The sequence below is a fragment of the Stegostoma tigrinum genome, chromosome 32, assembly GCF_030684315.1.
Source record: "Stegostoma tigrinum isolate sSteTig4 chromosome 32, sSteTig4.hap1, whole genome shotgun sequence".
NCBI lineage: Eukaryota > Metazoa > Chordata > Chondrichthyes > Orectolobiformes > Stegostomatidae > Stegostoma > Stegostoma tigrinum.
The window spans coordinates 37,995,432-38,008,307 of record NC_081385.1 but is presented as its reverse complement, the minus strand read 5'-3'; the positions used below and the strand labels follow the sequence as shown (position 1 = coordinate 38,008,307).

The window sequence follows — 12,876 nt, the reverse complement described above, 5'->3', positions numbered from 1 at the left end:
ACAGTTCCCAGTTCACAGCTCCAAATTGATAAATAATAAAAATAAAAACAATGGAAGACCAGCGAGGGCTTGAATACAGTTATGAAGTGAAATTGAATAAGATTGGGGCTGTTTTCCTTAGACTAGAGGAAGATGAGAAGAGACATCATTGAGATGGATAAAATTGGGGGGCATAGATAAGGTAGATACACAGAACATTTTCCATTTGATGGAAGAATCAATGACCAAAGAACATACCTTCTGCCCTTGCATTAAATCTATATAGGAGATGTGAGAAAATATTTTTAGCGAAAGGGTATTGGGAAGCTGGAACTGGCAGTGTGGGTGGTAGAGACAAATCCTTATAATATTTAAGAAATATTGAGATGTGCACTTGCAGTGTGAAGGCCGTGTGGTCAAGAGCTGGAAAATGGCATTAGAATAATTGTGGTTGTTATTTACTGTGTAGACATGTTGAGCCAAAAAGCCTTATTCTGTGCTGTACGTGTCTATCACTCTGTGACTTAGTATAATAAAATATACTGTACAAGGACTGTTAGTTTAAACCTTAGCCAAAATCCCAGTGCATCTGTCTTTATTTGTCAATCTGTGGTCTCATGAGAGTACCAATTCTTGTTATCTTGGTACAGACTGATTTTCTTTTCTCTCTGTAGAAATCCAAAAACCTACATTTTAAACGGAAAGAATTAAACTACAATGTTCATGGCTTAAGCCAAAAGAATTATTCTTAACAAAAGGGAAAGAATGCCAACAGCAATAACTGTAAAATAACTAGTTTATGTAAAGATATTAAAAATACAACAAACTTATTGCACTGTAAACCAAAATTTTTAACTTTCTACCCTACATCCACTTGACACAGATACAATGCAGTAGAGTGAGAGTCTAAGAACTCTCACTCTCTGCTGTTAGCACAAATTGGACTTCTGGTATGGTGAAGCTTCGAAGAAAGGTTCAGTTGAAATCCTTGAGCCAGCACACAGAATTTCAACTGAACATTTGTTGAAAGAGATGCCTTTTTTATCCACTTGTGGAATGTGTACATTGCTGGCTGGCCCAGCTTTTATTGCCTGTCCATAGTTGGCGTTGAGAAGGTAGTGGTGAGCTGCTTTCATGAATTGCATCAGTCCATGTACTGTAGGTAGCGCCACAATTTCCTTCAGGAGGCAGCTCCAAGATTTTGCCCCAGCAACTAGATTGTTCTAAACTTTCACAAGCACAGCAGCATGTCTTTAGAGTGGTCCTGAACTAACAAGTTTTTAAGCTCATTTATAGCCCATTCAAGTGTTTAAACATAAAAATGACCAGCATCACAGCATTATGTTTCTTTCTGCAAGTTATTTGAGTAAGAAATGATAGTAAATACAGTTTTAGCTAATGTTTAACCCCAAGGATAAAAGGTACATATGAAGATGAAAATGAAATCAGTCTCTTCTATTGTTGCATGCCTGCATTGTTTGATGATTCTCTTTCCCAAGTGAAGGTGTTGAAACTTGAAATCAGAATTTAGCAATTATGATGATTAGTGTTGTTGAGTAGTTAGTTTCTCCAACAAGTGTACTTCGCAGAACATTTCCTGTGAAAACAGTTGGCTCACCTTGTTTTCACTTTTGTGGCACGGCAAGTTGTGATTCTTGAAGGTACATGTGACAATAAATCAATCAATGAATTAATCAATCAATGCTAGCCTGGTTGAGTACGAAATAACAAGGTGTACAGCTGGATGAACACAGCAGGCTTGCTGTGTTCATCCAGCTCTACATCTTGCTATCTCGGATTCTCCAACATCTGCAGTTCCTATTATGCCTCGTTGAGTACAGCAGTTCTGTATACCCTTCTCTGTCTCCCTTCTCTTGAGAAGCAGCATGTTCTTCAAGGTGTATCTCATGGCCTCTGTACAAAGTGGCTGCTCATAGATAAACCTCCTGTACTGGTCAAGAATTAAAATTGCAGCTGTCTCAAAACTTCTTGATGGTGCTACCGTATTATGTATTGAGTTAGCCTAGGTCTGGATCACAGATCCATCCATTTGTCTTTGAATCAAGATCATTAACTTCTTTGGAGTGTGTACATCCAGCTCTACACCTTGTTATCATTAACTTCTTTATTGTTTTAACCATGACCATGGTTAACTCTTATCCTATCAAATTAGCAGTGAGAGATTTCTCCCACACAAAACCATGTTGACTATTGTTAATTCGTCCTTACCTTTTCAAATACATGTAAATCCTTTCCCTCAGAATCCCCTCCAACAACTTGGCAACAACTGATGCCAGGCTCACCAGTCAATAGTCACTGGCTGTTCGTTACCACCCTTCTTTAACAGTAGTACCACATTAGCCAACCGCCAGCCTTCTGGCACCTCACTTGCAGCTACTGATGATACAGATATCTTAGCAAAGGGCTCAGCAATCACTTCCCACAAAGTTCTAGGGTACATCTGATCAGATTCTGGGGATTTATCCACCTTTTATGCATTTTAGGATGTCTAACACCATCACCTCTGTTACATGAACACTTTTCAAGATGTCATTATTTACATCCCCAAGTTCTGTAGCTTCCATTTTCTTCTCCACAGCAAAAACACTGATGCAAAATATGCATTCAGTATCTCACCCCTCTACTGTGGTTCTGCACATAGGTGGCCTTGCTGATCTTTAAAGGGCCTTCTTCCCTCCCTGTATCAGTCTTTCGTCCTTAATGTATTTGTAGTAATCCTTGAATTCTCCTTAACCCTATTTGCCAAAAAATTTCATGTCCTTTTTTTACCTCCTGATTTTGTCCTTCAGTATACTCATACTGCCCTTACAATCCTATAGGGATTCACTTGATCCCTGCTGTGCGTGAGTCTCTGTGGGTGCGAGTTGGAGTGTGAATCTGTGAGTGTGAGTAGGAGCAAGTGTCTGAGCAGAGGAGAAGTGTGACTTATTCGCTATTTTTTGAGACTGCAGAATTGCACTCATGCATTCCAGTGGCTGGTTTGTACGATGTAGTAGCAATGAAATTTTCTTTTCACATGACTCAAAATATCAAACCTGTTCCATCTAAAGAAATATGATGAAATGTTGGGCATGCCTGAAATCTTAATCTTAAGGACTGCCTACTCAACTCTGTTTGGCCCTTGCTCCAGATGTTTATATATAAAGTGTCTTGAACAATTTTAGATATGCTGCTATTTACTCTAGTTCTGTTGCTTTTCTCAACAGTATTAAGCTGTCTGAATATGCTTGGTGGAAATATGTAAAATTGCCTGCTGAAGCTCTGGCTGTGTGAAACTCCCCATGGCTTCTGGTATGGAGTCTAAGGCTGAGGGTCCTCCTGTCTGGGGTGCAACATCTGAACAGGATCAGGCAGCTAGTCAGGTGAGTGGAGTCTATTTGATCTTTTCTCATTGAGATGGGAATCACTTTATATGTCTGGTGCTTGATCTCTGATTTATTGGTTAGGCAAGTTCTTCTGCTCAACCTTCTGCATTCTAGTTTCAACCAAACTAGAATGTGCTTGGCTATTCTGAGTTGGAGTTAGAGATGTGGAGAACTGCGATACAGGAAAGATGTGAGAGATAGAGTGAAGAAAGGGAAGTTTCTATAGGCCAAATGAATCAATTCTTTCTCTTCTAACTAATTAAGTGCCCAGGTTTAATGTTGCCCCCTATTAGACTACCTAATGGGTATGTATTGACTGCAGCTCCAAGTTGATGACCAGGGCCCACTAATTTGAAATAACTGATGTTAATTTCTGTTTTATGATGTGTAAAATTCCAAGCTTTCACCTGGTGTTTCGTTTATCAGGTTCTAGGATCATGTTGCAAGATGGGATGTTTTGTAATAACTCTGATCTATTTTTGAGTGAAATTATATGTGTGCTTTTCAATAACACACTCTCTTTTTGCAGTCTTCTATGTGACACTGAGGCCTGGCTTGGATTGAAATAAAAAAAACTCCATATTCAGAGAGTGATTGACATTTTTCTGTGCTCTTTCAGACTATAGTGCCAATGCTAGATTTTTGTTAAGAATCATTCCATCATTCCATCATTCCACTCCCCTGCTGTTCCCTCATAGCCCCTAATTTATTCCCTTGAAGTTTTATCTAAAATTTTGAAAATTATTTTTGAATCTGACTCTATCATCGTTTAAAACAGTGATTCCTGATCGCAACAACTTGACATACCAAAAGTTTTTTTTAAAAATTATCTTATGACTCCAATTTATTTCACAGCATCAGGAGTATGAAGACCATATCATCTTATTTTCTGTATCTTTGATTGGAGAACTGAATTGGAAGAAGGAATATTTTATAAGAAAGGCCTGAGGAAAGAATTGCTACAGTTTTAGAAAGCAAGTTCCTGAAACTCTGGTTACAATTTGCAAGCAGTGGGGGAGAGTGTAAAACGATAGTATTGCAATAAAGTGTATGTACAGATTGAGTTTTGCTCAGCAACAAGTAGGTGATTGATTTGTGCAATTATAACCAGTCCATGGATCTTGGAAGTCATCAATCTGATGACAATTCTCTTGATTCCCGGTTAGCAGAACAGCTTACGTGAATGATACAGGAAGAGCTCCTGAACCTTTAGAAAGAGAAGTTAATTTCTCTGACCCGTTGTTATAAATTGTTGCCTTTAACCAATAAGTCAGAGATTTTATTAATTGTGAACCAATCACTCTTGTCTTTTGTAAAGAAGTGAAAGAACCCAAAAAAGATTGTTGAAGACATGTATTGGCCTGTTACAACCAGAAACAGAGGAATTTATAATGGGGAGCGAAGAAATGGCTAACCAACTAAAGACACACTTTGGTTCTGTTAATAAGCAAGGACGTTAATAACATTTCAGAAATGTTGGGGAACTTAGTGAGAGGAGTGACTGAATGAAATCAGTTTTAGAAGGCAAGTGGTATGAGGGATGCTAGGAAGATAAATCCCCAGGACCTGATAACATACATCCCAGAGAATTAAGGAAGTGTCCCCAGAAATAGTAGAAACATCGGTTATCTTCCAAGATTCTACAGACTCTGGAACAGTCCTTATGGATTAGGAAGTAGCTAATGTAACCCCTCTATTTAGAAAGTGATGCAGAGAGAACACTAGAAATTATAGACTGGTCAGCTTGACATCAGTAATGGGGAAATTGCCAGAGTTATTATAAAAGGTTTAATAGCTGAGCTCTTTTAAAAAATACTGTGGCAGGATTGGACAGAGCCAGCGTGGATTTACAAAGGGAAAGGACAAATCTTCCAAATGTTACGGACTAGATCAAACCCCTCCAAATATATGAAGAAGACAGCCTAGACCCTAACATTTCATCTTTTAAAAGCAAGTGCCAGGTGTTGTAGTCCAGATACAATGTGATTTGTCGACAACTAGTCTTGAAACAAAACATGCTTTATTGGTGTCAAAATACAACAAAAGAAAGAAGTGGAAAACCTTAACTGTGTTGGAGAATTTAACAGAGTAATAGATTATTAAATCAGTAGTAGTTAAAAATAGTAACATCCCATATATGTACACACTGTTAGCAAATGTAAATTCAGTAAAATAGATTGCCTTGCATGTAATTCCAGAAGCAGGAAGAGACCCCAGCTTTTCGCCGGAACTGAGTGAGGAAAAACAACTTCTATATCCAGCTTCAATACCCCAGCAACTGTTACTGAAGGCTAAAACAAAAAAAAATTGCTCTTTGTGTGGGAGCTTGACCCCATGCATTCAGGCTGCTTTTATTGTTTCAACATTTAAAAAAAAAACGCCCAAGTCACCTCAATCTGTTTACTTTATTGGCTTTGGAGCAGACTGCTCAGAGACTCTGTCTCAGCCTTTCTTCATGTATAAAAGGAGAAAAACACCTCTTAAAGCCATAGTATGTTGTCACACAGAATTCAAGGTTCTAATTCATGGAGTTGATGAGGGAGAGCCAGTAGATGTGGTTCATCTGGAATGGTATGCAAAATTCAAGTCCACAGCATTGAGGCTAATGTATTGTAATGTATAGAAAACTGGTCGACAGGAGATAGAGCAGGAATAGGTCTTAGTCTGAATGGCTGGCAGTGGCAAGTGGGATTAATGCCAAAGCCCTGGCTATTCACAAATATTCATAGATATGTGAATGGATCTTGGAAATATTTAAAAACAACAGAGTTGTTGTAGTGGATGATTTTAATTTCCTCAATACTCACTAGGATTCCCTTTAGTGCCAGAGATTTTGATTGGCAGAATTTGTTAGGTGCATCCAAAAGGGATTGTTGAAACAGTATCGATCGACAACTCGGGAAGGGGGTCATATTAGATCTTGTATTGGGAATGACCTTTCCAGTGATCAAAATTTCAGTAGGGGAGCGTTTTTGGAACTGTGATCATAATTTCAGAATGTGGATTGTATCAAAGAGCATCCAGTATGGAAATGGGCCCTATGGCCCAACTTGTCCATGCTAACCAGGTTTCCTAAATTGAACTTGTCCCATTAACTGCGTTTGGCCCATGTCCCTCTGAGCCTTTCTTATCCATGTATCTGATCAAATGTCTTTTAAAAGCTGTAACTGTTGTGTCACAAGAACTGGCTCCAGAAGGTTCGAGATTTGCTCTTGTTTTTGTGCTTCAAAACTGATTTAAGTTACTCAGGCACGAGTGGGGGAAAAAAAATGCTCAAGTGGCTGTATTCTTAAAAAAAAAAGTCATCCACTACCCCAACTAAACATTCAGTAAATAAGTTGGTCTATATGGAGCTGAAAGCCTTCACCACATTATGCAGAGGTCCAGGAGTTTAAAAGGAGTTACGGATAAGGATAAGACTGGTCCTCAGGTGAAAGTGCTAAATTGGGGAAAGGCTAATTACGAGAGTGCTAAGCAGGAACTTGAAAAATTAGATTGGGTACAGTTGTTTGAAGGCAAATCCACATCTGACATGGAGAGTCTTTCCAAAGCCACTTGACCAAAGTTCAAGCATGTTTCTGTGAGATGAAAGGTAAGGATGGCAAGATTCAGGAACCTCTGATGACAAGAGATGTTAAACATTGTAAGTTTTTAGTTAAAAAGAAAAATGAAGCATGCGTAAGGTTTAGCAATTAGAATTAATCAAGGCCTTTGAGCATAAAGGAAATGAAGAGGGCTACAAGGGGCCATGAAATGTCATTGGCAAACTGGATTAAGAAAAATTCCAAGTCATTCTGCATGTTTGTTGGAAACAAGAGGGAAATTTAGATCCATTGAAGGATAAAGGACAAAGTTATGTATCCTGCCAGAGGGCGTGGTTGAAGTCCTTAGTACTATGCATTGGTATTCACCAAGGAGAAAGTCATGGATGATGGTAAGTTTAGAGAGTAGTAGGTGGATATTCTCATCCATGTTGAGAATTAAGATGGATGAGGTATGGTGTGTCTTGAAAAACATTTTTAAGATAGATAAATTCCCAGGGCCTGATGGGTTCAATGACAAGATACTGAAGGAGGCTAGAGAGGAGATTGCTAAGGCCTTGACAGGGAACATGTATCTTCTTTAGCTACAGGCATGGTCCAGAAGACTGAAGAATAGCCAGAGTTGTTTCTTTGTTCAATAAGGGCAACAGCGATAATAAAGGGAATTCTAGTACAGTGAAGCTTACATCAGTGGTTGGGAAATTATTGGAGAAGAACAGGGACTTAAGAAGAGTATTTACTTGGAGACAAATGGATTTATTAGGGATAGTCAGCATGGCTTTATGCAGTGGAGGTCTTGTCTCAAAAATTTGATTGAGTTTTATGAGGATTGATGAGAGTAGGGCAGTGGATGTTGTTGACATGCATTTTATGAAAGCACTTAACACAGTTCCTCGTGGTGGTTGGTCCAGGCAACAGGGTGCCCTTGTTCATGAATCACAAAAAAAACTAGCGTTCTGGTTCACTGAATAGTAGAAAACACAAATGGAGTGCTGTTTCTATTTCAAAGGGAATTAAGTGTAACAGTAAGGAGGTTTAGCCAAAATATACATTGCAGAAGTCAGAACACAGCTGGAATATAGTGATCAATGTTGGGCCCCTTAGTTAAGGAAAGATAAACTAGCATTCAGGTTCACTGGGCTGATACCAAGTATAGAAGGACTGATTTATGAGGAGATGTTGTGTATTTGGACCCTGTACTCACTGGAATACAGAAAAATGAGAGGTGCCTAATTGAAATATACAAGATGCTTTGGGATTTGACAGGGTAGTTGCATAAAGGTTGTTTTCCTGTCTGGCACAAGAGGGAATCATCTCAGGATAACAGATTACACATTTGAGACGGTGATGAGGAAGAATTCCTTCTCTGCGGATAGTCTAACTGTGAAATTCCTCACCTACAGTGAGCTGTTGAGGCTGGCTTGTTAAGTATGTTCAGGACTAAAGTAAATTGAGATGAATCAGGAAGAGAATCAAGGATTATGGGGAAAAGGTAAAAAAGTGGAATTAAGGATTATCATCTTAGCTATCACTTCGTTGAATGATGGAGCAAACTCAATGGGCTAAATAGCCTAATATTGCTCCTGTGTCCTGTGGTTTCATACTGTACCTCACTTCCAATACATTACCCATAGACCTAGAAATAAATCCCAGAACATATGGGAACTATTCGGCCTGTGCTAGTTTCAAAGTAAAACCAAAACCAATCCATTCTCTGTTATAGAGCTTCAATTTGTAGATGTCAATGTGTGCCCTTACTCAAAAGTTGAGCTTCAGGTGATTATTGGCCCCTTTAAAAATGTAATTGCATTGGAATCAGTTCAAAGAAGGTTCACAGAATTAATTCCAGAGATGAAAGGCTCGTTGTACGAGAAGAGATTGATGGGGAGAAATAAATGTTCAGTTATATTGTTAGAGCTCTTCTGGATATAAAAAATAGATGCTAAAGGGGATTGACAAAGTAGACATAGAGAGAAAATTTGGGCAATCTAGAGCAAATGTTTATAGTTTTTAGGCTAAATGGTGGCAGATTTAAAACAGAGATGAGAAGAAATTACTTTTCTCAAAGGGTTGTGATTCAGTGGAAATCACTAGACCCCCAGAATGTAGGCATTGGGACATTGATAAATTTAAGGAGGAGACATTGGTAACAGGTTGAAGGGCTATGGGCAGAGACCAAAAGTGGAGGCTGAGATGAGATCAGCCATGATCATGTTAAATTGTAGAGCCAGCTCGAGGAGCTGAACTTTTTGCACAGGTCCAAGTTCTTACTTTTTTATGTTCTCCGAAGCGTGGTGGGAAAATTGATCTTTCATGAGACACATGAGAAACTAAGGTCCTGTTCCTGCCAGCTCTCAAAGCAAAGCACCTCACTCTGCTATTTAAGATTAATGGTGATTAAGATTAACAGTTGGGGATAAGGCTAACAAGAGGGAAGAACAGTTGGACATACAAAGGAGTAGATAACAATCTGGCGAGGATGGTGAACAAGAACTTTAACAAGGAACTTTTCTTTTCCCCGTTCAGGCATCAAGGCACAGAAGATGCAACAATTTAGAGATACACAAGACCCTCCAGAAGTTTCTTCTATTCTCCTTTCCCCTGATTTCATCCCCTTCCCCAACCATGCTGCCATGTATATACTGTCCCTCCTAACATTGGGCTCTCTGATACTGAACGTTCTGTACTTGGCAAAGGTCTCAGTTTTATCCATCTGCGTTCCCACCTTAATGAATTTTGGGCATGGCATAATGTTGAACTCTTCTTCCGTTATCTTTGCTTCTGTGCCCACTCCTTTGTCCACAGACCCTTTAGCCCATCTCCAACACTTCCCCCTCCACTTGGACCTCTCCCCTCTGGCCTTTGACCTGTTCATTGAGAACTGTCGACATGACAAAGCATGCCTCAATTCCACCCCCCCCAACCCTGCCACTGTTCCCTTAGTCATTCCAACCTGTCCTTCTGGGAACTGACTGCACTCCATGCTCTCAGATCCAACCCTGTCTTTGTAATTAAGCCTGCTGACAAGGGTGGTGCTGTTGTTGTCTGGCAGACTGATCTCTACAATACAGCAGCTGAGCGCCAGCTTTCAGATACCTCCCTCTATCTCCTGCTGGACCATGACCCCACAATAGAACATCAGGCCATTGTGTCAGCTATGGTTACCAACCTCATTTCATCTGGTGATCGCTTTCCCCCCACTGCCTCCAAGCTGATAGGCTGGCCACCAACACCCAGTATAAACCCACCCACTCCCACAAATTACCTTGATTCTACATTGATTCACACCCTGAGCATAAAACAATACAGCACAGCAACAGAGCCCTTTGGCTCACAATGTTGTGCTGAACATGATGCTGAATTAAACTAATCCCTTCTGCCTTGCTCTTGGTCCATACCCTTCCATTTCTTGCATGTTTGTGCTTTTCTAAACCTGCCTTAAACATCTCTATTGTATCTGACTCCACCACCCTCGGTGTGGGGGGGAAAAAGAATTGCCCCTCACATCTTCTTTGAACTTACCCTGCCTTACCTTAAAGGCATGCCCCCTTGTATTAGACACTTAAGCTCTTGGGGAAAAAAGATTGTGACTGTCAACCTGCTGTGGTAGACCACAAGCCAAAACCAGCCCAGCAAGCCTCACCCCAATCCCCTATCCCCTACCCGGTAACCTCCTCCCTGGACTGACCTATTGCCTCGCTAACTCCCCACCAACATTCACGTTCACTGGCTGTAACCCTGCCTCTTTGACCTGTCTGTCTCCTCTCACCCAATCTTCTCCTTTATCCATCTTGTATCCGCCTCACCCCGTCTCCCTATATATTTCAGAATCCCCTTCCCCTCCCCCATTTCTGAAGAAGGGTCCCAACCCAAAACGTCAGATTTTCCTGCTCCTCTGATGCTGCTTGGCCTGCTGTGTTCATCCAGCTTCACGTGGTGTTATCTCAGATTCTCTAGCATCAGCAGTTCCTACTATCTCTGCTGTGGTAGTCGGTCCTATTCATTTGTCTCTTTGGGCTTATCCCAACCTATCGTTTACTCCTTACCCCCTGCCTATACCTTTATCTTCTTCTTATAAACTGGCATTTTCCTTGTTGCTGTAAGTCCTGAGAAACGGTCACTCAACCTGAAACATTAACTCTGATTTCTCACCCCAGATGCTGTCAGACCTGCTGAACTTTTCAAGCAATTTCTGTTTTTGTTCCTGATTTGCAGCGTCCACAGTTTTTCTTTCGTTTTTATTTCCTCTTGTCATCTCATTGTCATAAACAGTTTGTCAATCACAGGAAGCCAGTTGAGAATTGTTGTGGGTTTTAGCTCTAAGGGTAGGTTGGTTGAGATGTATGATAATCTGAGGCTTGGTTTGTTTCCTCTGCAACCCCACATGTTCTTAACCAGATATTTCCTTCCCAGGTACATTTTGTTCCAGAGAGCAATGCAGTTGCTCAGATTGTTTACACCGATGAACAGGACCGACCACCACAGCAGGTGGTTTACACGGCGGACGGCACATCGTACACATCTGTGGATGGGACAGAACATACGCTGGTGTACATCCATCAATCTGATGGAGCACAGGTATGCAGTCATTGCAGTGAGGATGTTCAGCCATTACAGTTGAATGGAATTGAGTGACTGGAAGTATTGTTTTTAATTGTAGAGATGTACAGCACGGAAACAGACCTCTTGGTTCAACTCGTCCCATGCTGACCAGATATCCTAAATTAATCTAGTCCCATTTGCCAGCATTTGACCCAAAACCCCTAACCTTCCTAGTCATCTACCCATCCAAATGCCTTTTAAATGTTGTAATTGTACCAGCTTCCACCACCACCTCTGGCAGTTCAATCCAAACACACTCATTCCATATGTGCTTCTGGGGGCCTTTGAAAGGAGACTGGTCTAAGCAATCTGTGAGCCGTGTGTTTGCAATGTGGAAACTGGTTGGGTCATGGGCAAGAGGGCTACCTGAACCCAAGTGAATGGGGTTCTTTCATGTACACACACCTTCGCACACCAGCCTGTGCTTGCTGTGTGTTGATAGAATAGTTGAATTGAATCTCCTCGGGATTTTTATTTGTAAGCATCTTAGCTTGGGCTATGAGAGTGTCCAAACCATTAGTGTAGGTGAAATTGCAATCTGATAGTTTTCTCCATGTATGATATCAGTAATCCAGTTGTTGAAGCTGATGGTGAAGTTAATCCAAGTTGTTGAAGCTAATGGTGAATCGGGAAGATTTGGCATCAAATTTGAAGTCTACAGATTATCATCTGTTTTAGAGTCTGTTGATGTAGCTGAGAATCAAAGTCTGTGTGATTGATATTTTTGTTCCCTGCTTTGGGATGTTTTACTATATTCCTGCCGCTGTGTGGTTTATATTACTGTAATGTTTCAAGCTGCTTTTATGTTGAGGAATGAATGAGTGAATTTTTTTTTATGGACTTGAAACACCTGTTGATTGAAATCAGGAACTGTACTGTTTAATGTTTCTGTTTTACAAGACTGTTTTTGCAGATCAGTCCCAGGTTGCATACATCCAACAGGACGCAACTACCCAGCAGGTAAGAAGACAAAAGATTCAATCCTGATCTGTGCAACATTTCCATTGTGTGAGAAACTGATAAACTGAAGTGTGATGTGTGCTTTTTCTGATGGAACAATAATTGCATATTCCATATGAGCAGACTCTGTACCTCACAACATGCTGATATTGTGATCCTTGTGTCCTGTATATTTAGGCTTGTCATTGCTTTTTGTCTGTACAGCTTATGAAGACAGGCTGGTTTGAGTTCCTGTCATTTGTTGCAGGAAGAAACCTTCAAGAGAAGGCAATAAAACCAATTAAAGGTTGTTTCTTTGGCTCCCTATCCTATCTTGTAGAGTCGTAGAGATATACAGCATGGGAATAGGCTCTTTGGCCCAAACTTATCCATGCTGACTAGGTTTCCTAAGCTGAACTAGTCCCATT

General features: G+C 40.4%; 1 protein-coding gene across 6 annotated transcripts in view; it reads left to right on the top strand.

Moving 5' to 3' along the window:
- prdm10 (PR domain containing 10) overlaps positions 1–12,876 on the top strand; it is a 202,691-nt gene that overhangs the window by 46,482 nt on the left and 143,333 nt on the right. For all 6 annotated transcript variants that reach the window (XM_059638988.1, XM_048562397.2, XM_048562394.2 and 3 more), the window contains 3 exons: positions 3,207–3,362; positions 11,321–11,485; positions 12,410–12,469. In XM_059638988.1, coding sequence (XP_059494971.1) covers positions 3,282–3,362; positions 11,321–11,485; positions 12,410–12,469 — 306 coding nt within the window. In that variant the 5' untranslated portion in view covers positions 3,207–3,281. The remainder of the gene's footprint in view (positions 1–3,206; positions 3,363–11,320; positions 11,486–12,409; positions 12,470–12,876) is intronic.